General features: G+C 36.5%; 1 protein-coding gene across 1 annotated transcript; it reads left to right on the top strand.

Moving 5' to 3' along the window:
* The first annotated feature begins 2,356 nt into the window (after positions 1-2,356).
* On the top strand, positions 2,357-5,507 carry LOC127624333 (paired box protein Pax-1-like). Its single transcript, XM_052099117.1, has 5 exons — positions 2,357-2,571; positions 2,891-3,496; positions 4,052-4,185; positions 4,520-4,721; positions 5,000-5,507. Exons 1-5 carry the CDS (start codon positions 2,562-2,564, stop codon positions 5,086-5,088), a joined length of 1,041 nt encoding a protein of 346 aa, XP_051955077.1. The 5' UTR covers positions 2,357-2,561; the 3' UTR covers positions 5,089-5,507.
* The last annotated feature ends 5,743 nt before the right edge of the window (positions 5,508-11,250 follow it).

Raw genomic sequence — 11,250 nt, 5'->3', positions numbered from 1 at the left:
ATTGTGCACTAATTTATATATTAAATGCAATAAAACTGCATTTAAAGTATTACAATATATACCTGCCATAATTATTTGTAAATATTTTTGTTCTGTAGGTCCTCACAATGCAAGTGAACGGGTGCTAAAAAATGGTTAAATAGACTCCACTGGTTAAATCCATGTGTTCAGACACGATAAGATAAGTGCGTAGGTGTAGAATTAGGAAGGGAAGGCAGGGACATGTCCTGACCAACTTTCAGAAAATCTGAAACGTCACAACCACTATTTAGACACAAATGCCACATACAGAATACTAACCTGTGTAAACACAAGTCAGAATGGATCAACCAGGTGAGGAAAAAGTCACAATTAAACGTCACTTTTTAATCCTATAGGCTTTTTAATCCCTTTAATAGTAGGCAGTATTGTGCACAATACATTTGTTTAAAATGATCAATGAGAAGTACTTGAATAGTCTTCAACAAGGGATACCATTCTCACCCACGATAACTAAAAAGAGCAACCCTTGTCATAACATGAAACAACATGATTGACATTAAACAGAATTTGAAACATAATTATGATTTTAGTTATTTTTAAATATTACTTTAATTAATAACCACCCCAAATAGTCCCCAAAATCTGCACAGACTGACCTAATTACTTATGTATACACAACAGCCAATAGCAAGTCCCCAAGCAAAAACCACATCAGACTTGAGTTCTGCATAATGCCCTAAGCAGGATTCTGCTTGTATACCTGCTTGAGGAACAAGACACATTTGAATTTGAGCGAGTCAATGCCAGATAATGACGTGAAGTAAAAGTGCAGGATTTAAAACGCAAGTATAACTGGATGAAGAAATGATTGCCATCCCAAATTAAGAATGGTAGAGTCAGTTGTACTGCAGGATATTGCACTTGCGGTGAAATCATTTTCATGCATTTCTCCAAGTTTATAAAGTTTATGTAAGGAGCAGAAAATATGCTTCTGTGTGTGATTCTGTGACAATATTGGCATGTTTGTTTAAACCCTTCACACTTAGTTTATTCATTTTAAACCATGACCTCCACTGCACACAAATAAGTAATATTGGCATTATATTCATGCTATTTAGCCAGAGGGGAATTGACCCCCACAGTGAGCCTGGTTTCTCCCAAGATTGTTGTCCAATAACCATCTTAGCTTTGTGTCCTTGCACAGTCTGGAGTACTTATATATGGCCCTTATATGGATTTTGGAGCTTTAAATATTTGACATCCATTCACTAGCATTGTATGGACCTACAGAGCTGAGATTCTTCTAAATCTTCGTTTGTGTTCTGCTGAAGACTGAAAGTCATACACATCTTGGATGGCATGAGGGTGGATAAATGATGAGATATTTACATTTTTGGGTGACCTAACCCTTAAATGGAGCGGGTTGGTTTGTGCACTTGAAAATGCATTATAAATCCATATTTTATAATGAAACACAAAATAATAGAGTAAATCATTTATTAGTTTTTACACCAAAATACTTATGTCGGACTGTGCACAGGTTGCGTTTAAAAACCTGCCATACTTCAGCCAATTATAATCATGCATAATTAGGTTGACTGCTGTCTCCAGAAAAAAATGTCCTTTAAATCAAGCGGGGAAAATGCAACACCTCTAATGAAGGAAACGCTGCCCAGAATGAGCTTTCAAAGAGCTTCATGACCACTTAGCAGCCTAAAAAGTTATTCAAGTTAAACCATGCAATATTAATTCAATACTGTCATTTTTATCCTTGCACGCGACAAAACGGTTCAACATCGTTTTGTAGGGCTTATAGCAGAAAGCAGTGCAATTTCACTTGATGCTTGCAGTTTATAGTCCTTATTTAAGCCATAAGAGGGCGGCGTTGTCATATTTTTCCTCTTCGCTTAAGAGTTGCTGTTGAAATAAATGTCGTGGAAAAATAAATTTGATACTTGACAGTGACCGTGCGTATCAGTTTTGATCTGATTTGCTTTCTTGAATTGATAGTAGTCTACGAATAGTCGTAATATGGTCCATTTATGAATGTTTGCATTACGTTCAATAGGCCAACTTTTTCTTGAGATGTAGCCTAAGATTATATTAATTACACCGATGATTAACAGTTGGCATCGTCAAAGAGGATCAACTGATTAGGCTTTTCCTAATTATGCCTAATGCCCGCTTATATTTTCAAGCAATTTGTTTTATCTTTTCATTTTTCAATCTATTGCAAAGTCACTCCTAAAATGTCAAAGGAAAAAAAAAAAGCATATCCGTATTGAGGTAGGCCTAGATCTTGTGGATTAGGGTGGAGTTAAACGAACTGTCTTGTGAGATTGACGTTTGTGAAGCGTCAAATTGAACGCACGCTCCAGTCTGCTGGATGGACGCAGTTTCTCGAGTGGATCCAAGATTATTGTAAAACTTTATCTAAAACTCTTAGGCACTTTAACCATTGAAAATACCAATAGGGCAGTCCTTAGTGGCAGAACCCTCTTCAATGGTGCACGGCTTAACAGCAGCAACTGTTAAAGGTTAAAGAAGAGCAACCGCTTTAGGGAAATATTACAGAGTTGATGCAAATGGGTGAGTACCTCCAGGTCTCTTTAGAAAATAATATGATTTAGTTTCGTATTAACAGTGAACAATATATAGTTAGTTTGCAATATTGCTCTCACTTACCAAGGCTATAATCATAAAAATACTTAAATAGATTTTCAAAGTCAAAAGTGTCCTATTTCACAGCCATAGGCATTCACTTTTAATGGTTTTGTATTTTTATGCTCCACGTTGAATTTCTCAGGAATATTCCTTTGAAGCATCTATGGTTTCATTATAGTAGGCCTATAGACAAATCCATATTAATGTAATATGGATTTGATTACATGGTATTTAATTCTTGCAGATCATACGTACGGTGAGGTGAACCAGCTCGGCGGAGTGTTTGTCAATGGTCGGCCCCTTCCTAATGCGATTCGGATCCGAATTGTGGAACTAGCGCAGCTTGGAATCAGACCATGTGACATAAGTCGACAGCTCCGTGTCTCTCATGGGTGTGTGAGCAAAATTCTGGCCCGATACAACGAGACCGGCTCCATTTTACCCGGTGCTATTGGCGGGAGTAAACCCCGGGTCACGACACCAAACGTGGTGAAGAGTATACGGGATTATAAACAAGGAGATCCTGGAATATTTGCCTGGGAAATACGCGACCGACTGTTGGCTGATGGAGTGTGTGACAAATACAATGTTCCATCTGTCAGCTCCATCAGTCGCATTTTAAGAAACAAGATTGGGAACCTGTCACAGCCGAGCCAGTTTGACAGCGGCAAACTCTCTCCTCCACTCTCCTACAATCCTATGTATCCATATTCCTACCCGAGCGCCATGTCCCCGACCGGGTCCAAATTGGGCAGTCCCCCTGCTGTGTCTGTCAGTCTGTCCCGGGCATGGCCCTCCGTCCACACCGTCAGCAACATATTAGGAATACGGGCTTTCATGGATCCCGCAGGTAATCACCCAGTCTCAAATTCAAGTTTTGGCCAAGTTTAGCACCTTGTAGGCTACAGACCTTAGAGTTTGGTTTCATGAGGCGAAAACGATAAACATATCAGAATATAAAATAACGATTGTTCACATACTGAAACTGAACAGTTGTGCATTGACAGACCAAGGTCAAGAGAATATGACAGCCTGTTTCTCTAAAAAAGGCAAATGGTTTCCTCGCTTTTTTAAGTGAATTCAGTTTGGCAAGGCAAGTTTTGAGCCAAGGAGAGATTATTTTGTTAGGCCCAAGTGTTTTCGTATTAAAATAATAATGAAGATATATTTAAGGTCAGAGTAGCCTACAAATAATATTATAACAAAGTGTATTATGACGGATTAAGACTCAATTGTATCTTTTTAAATGAATAATATTATGACAATAACGACTTTATTATTATTGGCCTATTATTATCATGATTGTAATTATTATTTGACCTATTTAGTTTAAAAATTAAACAGGCCTTAGATTTTAATTATGCATAACAATGTTTCGTAAAATAGTATATGGATATTTTTACAGCCATTGCTGGAACCGAGAGTTACCAGCCAAAAATGGAGGACTGGACGTGCGTTAACAGATCTTCATTCCCTTCCGTCCACGGAGTCAACGGGATAGATAAATCACCGATAGAAACCGACATAAAGTACACCCAGGTGAACTTTTAATTTATTGGTTTATTTATTTTAATTATAACGTATAAAGTACATGTTTATTATGAAGTTATCTCTTATTCTGCATACATATCAGCAAGCATTTGATAATTCTGTTCAAATGTTGCTTTTGCCATTTTAGGCTATTCGAAATTATTTAGATAAGAAGAGTTTTTATTATTAGTGTTATTAGTGAGTTTTGATTGTATAGATGTTGGTTGCTCTTTTGCACACATTTACAATGTGTTTTAAGTAGGTACAAATTTGCATTACATTCATCTGCATTCTTGTCGACACAAAGATAAATATCAAGCAACATTCTTATTTATTTATTCAGGCTTCATCAAATTTATCCGGTTATGTTCCTGCATGTGCTTACTCCACCGCCAATCAGTACGGTGTTTACGGTGGACATGCCGGTAATTATGAGCATCACTGGCAGTCTCAGGGCACGAGTCTTGCCCATCCGAACACGGGAACCATGATACACAGCCAGAACCTTCACAGCGCTATATCTTTCAAACATCCATCCCGAGAAGGTAAGACAAAAAATGTTATCATGGATTTTTTTTAAACGAGATAAGTAGAGTTCAAACATTATATATATATATATATAAAATGACCTTTATTAACCTATTGTTGCAATTAAGTCACAATTTCTCGAGTCACAGTATTCTCTCCAAACTGACCATACATATTGCCAGAATGGTATTGTAACGGAAGAAGCTTTAAAATTCAGCTGAAGGACTCAGTTACGATTATAATGAGTATTACTCTGCTTATTTGCTACATGAACACTCCTCTACTTTGGTTATAGCTGTAGCCAGAAAGAGTCCTCTGAGCAAACATCAGCAAGAGTGTCTGAGAGGTGTTCATGGACTCTCGCTTCCTACCTCAGAGTCCTAATAACACAAAGACTACTGGAGAAAAAGGTTTGACCATCTTTCGTTCACGTGCAGCTTCAAGGACTCGTACTGATAACATGTACCCAAATGTTTCACACCATTATAGAAATGTGGGACCTGAAGCTGTGGAGAACCACATGGAATTTCTGCAATATTTGCAGTAGATTTTTCTTGATTTTTTCTTATTAATATTTTGTTTTTGCAGATTAATTTACTGTAAGACTTATTTTAAACGGACTGCATTTTTCTTTTTACTATTCTCTTGAGAGGATTGTTTAGACAGCATTGTTTAGACCAATTCGCCACAACTGAAAATGTTATTTGTCGTGTAATTACATTTACGTCTCTGATAATGCTGAAAGACAATGCAATATATACATATCTATTTTTGTAATTCGATTTCTGCTTAATAAAGGCATGTCAAAATTGAACTCCTTTTTGCTTAGCGTCAATTTATGGGTCTTTTCTCAGCAGTTACAGTTTATAACTGAACATGTTTACAGAGAGATTATGCAGGATTTTAGTGGTGATGTGTGTTTGCATGACAGAATATCTGTGCTGACATGCTTATAAATGGCCCATTACTAACTCGAACAATTACATGAAACCAACATTTTTTTTTTACATTTTTAGGTAGGCTAATGTAAAATGTACTAATTAGGGGGGGTGCACATAATCAGTCCATTCATTTAGTTTTGAGATGCATAAACTCCAAATTTGGATAAATAATCGTTAGATAAATTAATTTATAAAAATTGCAGCAGACTATAATAAATTAAGTATCGACGGCCTTATTCAATACATCCATCTACGCTACGATTTCATGGCTTTAAATTCTTGAAATAGCTAAATACTCAAAACGAAATTAATAAAAAATAGAACTAATAATAACAATAATAATAATAATAAAAACTGACAGTCCACACACACACACACACACACACACACACACTATATAGGCCTATACTTCAAGTGTAGTAGAACTGTTGAATGAACGCGCCAGCGGGAGTTGCGTTTTACAGATATATATCCATTTTTTATTATCTTAAATATTTTTTATCTTAATTTAATTACATGCACTCAAAAATAAGCCTATTTGTAAGTTTTAAGCACATAACAAATTCCATCAAATTGCATTACGTAGTTTTTAAATAAATTCGATAATTAAACATAAGGTTCAAATTTATGGAAATTTTAATAAAAATGATAATTTAAATGTTTTTTAGTGTGGGTAATTTTTTATTTGTATTTTTTTAATATAAATTATTTCCAAATACCATTATAAGACCTACCAAGATTAGAGCTATTTTAATTGCTATAAACACCAGAAAATAACACTTGCATATCATTATGATTGTTATGATTATGATTATAATTATTATTATTAGTGATGGATAGATTTCTATTTGTCATTTATATACATTTTGTAAATTGTGAAACTATTTCATACACATTCCCATTTCCGTTCATCATCCCGTTCAGGTTCTTGGCAACATTTTTATGCCATTATTATTATTATTATTGGAGACTCCTAATTTTTATTCAGCAAGGTTATTTGTGTCTTTAACCTTTGACTATTTGTTACTCTGTTTTCCAGAAAAAATTATGAGGCAATAGCATGACGTTTTAGCACTTCAAAATGAATTTTGTATCCCTTGCTAAGGTATAAATGCAAGACCATTTCACTTATTTGGAGTATGTTCTTCTGCTAAACTGCCTTATTTCAGCTCCAAATTCGTGATTTTATTTTTTATTAACATTATTTTGTGAAACTGGTTGTTTAAAACACAGAGCTGAATGCTGTGTCTAACTTGTGGGTTTACTTTTTATAAAACAATGCAGGCTTCAGGGAACTTTTTACAGAACACACATATTGGAACAGCATGGTTACATAAGGGGAAATAAAGTCTTTCAGATATATATCAGATGGGGTCACATTTGTAAACTCAAAAATGCTTCCACAGCTTGCATATGTTTCATAATTATAAAACACATACCCAAATACATGCGCTCACAGATGGTACATTATCAAGTAATATTCACAAGTTGTTATATTGTAGATTAGAACACCAGGCTATATAATGTTTGTAGATCGAAGCATATATAATCACAAGCTATGCTGGTGAATATTTACACAGTAGATGAGATATAAAATAAAACTTGGCACACCCTCAAAACAATTATCCTGGAATACAATTTTTTTCTGGAAATAATTAATTACAATTGTGGACAAAAGTTCTCATTCAAAAGTTCTCATTCATCTCACTGTTTAGTGACATGTGTCCTTATCTGCACTGTCTAGAGTGTCTATACTATTCTTTCTTACCTATTCAAAGATTAACTGTGTGTTAGCCCAGGCACGTCCGGCAGGTAATGTGAGATGTATCATGGTCCAGTGGCAAAGAGCTCTATCTGAATGAGGGTGTGCTAGCACTCTGCTGAGATAGTGTGACTTGAGAATTAATGAGCTATCAACTGCACCACTGGCATATCAAAGGGCCTTTCAATCACCTGCTCAATAAACTAGAATGTAAAATAAATTACAGTATATTTAGTTTCAGTATTCTAGTGCAGATATGGGATTTGCCCTTCATTGAGGCGGTTGTGCAGGCAAAGGTTTTCATGGTCCTGCAGTAAAAGTGCTGCAATTTTGCAGTCCTTATTAAAAGTGGGTTATAAAAGAGACCATATTAACATTTTCTTTCCCTTTTTTCTCCATTTAAACGCAGTGGTCGACGAAGTAAACAAATCATGTACATGAGAAAAAGTATAGTTAACCAGATGTAATGCAGAATTACTCCAGGAAAAGTACTTGAATTTGTACTTTTAAATTTTTGCTTGAGTAAAAGTACAAAAGTACTCACTTTTGAATTTATTAAAACTCAAGAATGAAGAGTACTGATCTATTAGGACTATCATTGATTATTGTTTGGAATCTGATATATAAAGGTTGTGTTTGTGCAGTATGTGATCAAATATGATTTTTATTTCACAATATGCGACATTAAAAGTCATTGTTTAATTGAGAACTTGCATCTTATCACGTGGCTTGTTGTGCATGACACCGCGGAGACTCGCAGCATGTGGAGCCTCATGCTATTCTTTGCGATCCATGCACAACTTAACACGTGCCATTTTGAGAGAGAGAGAGAACCACTAATCGCGACCACGGGGAGATTACCCCATGTGACTCTACCCTCCCTAGCAACCGGGCCAATTTGGTTGCTTAGGAGACCTGGCTGGAGTCACTCGGCACACCCTGGATTCAAACTCGCGACTCCAGGGGTGGTTGTTAGCGTCAATACTCTCTGAGCTACCCAGGCCCCCAGTGTGTGTTTTTTTTTTGGGATACTTGGATAATCACAGTTTTCCACTAAGTTGTGGAGTCCATGCTAGCACGAATGCATGTTGTCATGAAAAGTGCATTAAAAATACATTAATGTTAACTCTACTCAAAAGCAGTATTATGTGGATAGCATTTGGAAGGGAAAAAAATCAGTGTATTAAAATACAACAAAGCAAAACAGGTTTTTTTGGACCCTGTTGTACACAAAACAGTTTAAATGTTGACATGATGATACTGATATTTGTTATTTTAACAATTAGAAGTCAAACAAAAAGCTGGTGAAGAAATGCATCTTTAAACATCTTAATCCATGTCTGAGACATATCAGTTTTTGTATGGCATATAATGCCATAAAGAAAATCTCTGGTTGTTCATCCATTATGATGGAAAACTTTAACATCACACGAAGACGAAGAGACACGTCAAAGCCCAAGGCTAATTATGGGCTATTATGGTACACGCATTGTTGTAAAGGAATCGTTTTGACTTTTGTTAGTTATGATTGTCCTCCACACCTTGGAACATCATTAATCTCATCCAAGTCAAACACGATTAGACACCGCACACGGCTCTATTTCAGGACATTCAGGGTTTGAATGTCTCAGTCAGTGAAACGCAGACAGCAGGCGCCTTAAGATGCACTGCAGTCAAAGCGTGAAACCACAGCTTGACATCTCCTGCGTTATTGCTGTCTTATGCATAGGACTACCTATTGCACACTCATTCACAAGCACCACACACATTCAACGCCACACACACTTCATCATAAACACTTCTATTCATATCAAAGCTACATATACAAATAAACAACATCATACACACATTTGTTTGTCTCGGCCAACACTTCAGTCAGAGGCATTTGAATTCTAGCAAACTGAAGTTGAAGTGCAGGTCTGTTCTGACTGGGTCTCGGACAGCAGGGGAAAACAATGCTTAAGAGAAATAAAAATCAAATAACCATTTAATCAGTGTTAGATTTATTCGATTATCAGGAGAAAATGCTTCCCACTTTTGTTGTTGACGTCAAAGGCTATGCGTCCATTCGAACTCAACAGTGTGACTTGGTAGAAGCTAGCCAAATTAGGCAGATGCCAACAAAGATAGGTTGCGTGACATGCCCTCATCCTCGAAAACCATGAACAAAACTACACACGGAAAAAGAAAATAAGAACCAGACAACATTAGCTAGCTGGTCTCGTAGAATCATGATAATACTCCAACATTTTTGCAAAGTGATGTTTATGTGTATAACAGAAGTTTTCTGGTGAACTGAATTAACCGGGGCGCTACAACAACAATGACTTCGCATTCACACAAATCATGAGTAAAACAGCAGATCATCAGTTCATAAACGCTTACTTTTCGCCCTGTTCGTTACACAATGCTATCTTATGACTTCTATTGCATTACTTAACCAACTACTTACAAGTTTGTTCAATTACAATCACATTGCGTAGTAGCTCGACTGATAGAGCGTTGAACTTGAAATGCTAAATACTGGGATACAAGTCCTGAAGAGTGCCGTAGAAGCACCACAAAATGGCATGGTTGTGCATTTCATTTCACATTTGCTTTTATGATACTATCGGTTAGGTTTAGGTTTAACGTTTTGGGTAGGGAGGTCGGTTTTGTTGATTTTAAACTAGTATTAACCTTAAAAACCTCATCTGTTTGGGAGGAAATTTGGGAGGAAATTTAACTCTCTTTTTAGCGTTACACGGTGGACATTTCACCTCAGAACTGCAGCGATATGTGTAAGGAACCACCTAATATAATTTTGCAAAAATGTCACCACAGTCATGTAATTTTCATGAGATCAGAACATTTAAATATGGATTCACATTCAGTTAGGACAAACATGGGTCACCAGAAATGAGCTTGAAGAACCACAATAGCACAATCTGACACTAAAAACAGTATTTAACATTTTCAAGCAACACTCTGAATGGGTTTTTAAATGACTCATTGGAACGAACAGTTCAAAAGAACTGATTTGCTAAAACAAGTCGCATTCCAAAAACTCTGAAGCCAAATGCACCATTGAAATAGTGACTCTTCATTACTTGTGTTACTTCCCCATTCATCAAACACATCCTGATGTGGAACTTCACGGGAATTGAGCTAATGGATGCTCATGTGACCTCTGCAGTTTAGGATTACTCTGGTTGTTGAGCACTTGTGTGGGTGTGCACCTTTCTTTTTCTGTCTTTAGCCAGTCATAGTCTTCAAACCTAGCTCGTGTCTTCTAAACAGTCTCTGTTTGCTCCAATAAACACTGTTATGCTGTGGAAGCCTGCAGTTGTGATCCGACTCCAGGCTCCGCAGTTCTGGTGTTTGTTTGGTGGTTTGAAGGCATGCCTCTGAAAAGATGGCTGTACTGACTGACCTTTTAGTAGCCTGTGTAGTGGAGGAATATGAGCTAGAGTCCAGAAAACAATGAGGTCACGCTGAACATGGAGCCTCACTAGAGTTGAAGCTAAATTAGTTAAAAGTTGTTAAAGTTTGTATGGCATGTGTGTGTGTGTGTGAGCCTGGCAGCTTGCATATAAAATATTTAAATTATTAAAATGGTAGATTTCCTCCTCTTGGCAAAAGTGGCTATGCCCCTCATGTTAACAGTTTCCTCATCCGTGGGCAATGCAAGAAACGGATGCAAAACATGGCAGCTTTATTCCAGTTTTTCTCACAAATGAGCTTAAATCTGCATATGAGATCCCATTTAAATAATGCAAAAGTATACATCCAATAAAATGCTGATTGAACTTGGCAAAAAAAAAAAAAAAAGACTATACTTTGCTGCATTAGTCTCACATTTTA

This window comes from Xyrauchen texanus, chromosome 30 (genome assembly GCF_025860055.1).
Source record: "Xyrauchen texanus isolate HMW12.3.18 chromosome 30, RBS_HiC_50CHRs, whole genome shotgun sequence".
In the NCBI taxonomy this organism is placed as follows: domain Eukaryota; kingdom Metazoa; phylum Chordata; class Actinopteri; order Cypriniformes; family Catostomidae; genus Xyrauchen; species Xyrauchen texanus.
The sequence above is the reverse complement of the archived record's forward strand: the minus strand, read 5'-3'. Positions and strand labels throughout refer to the sequence as shown.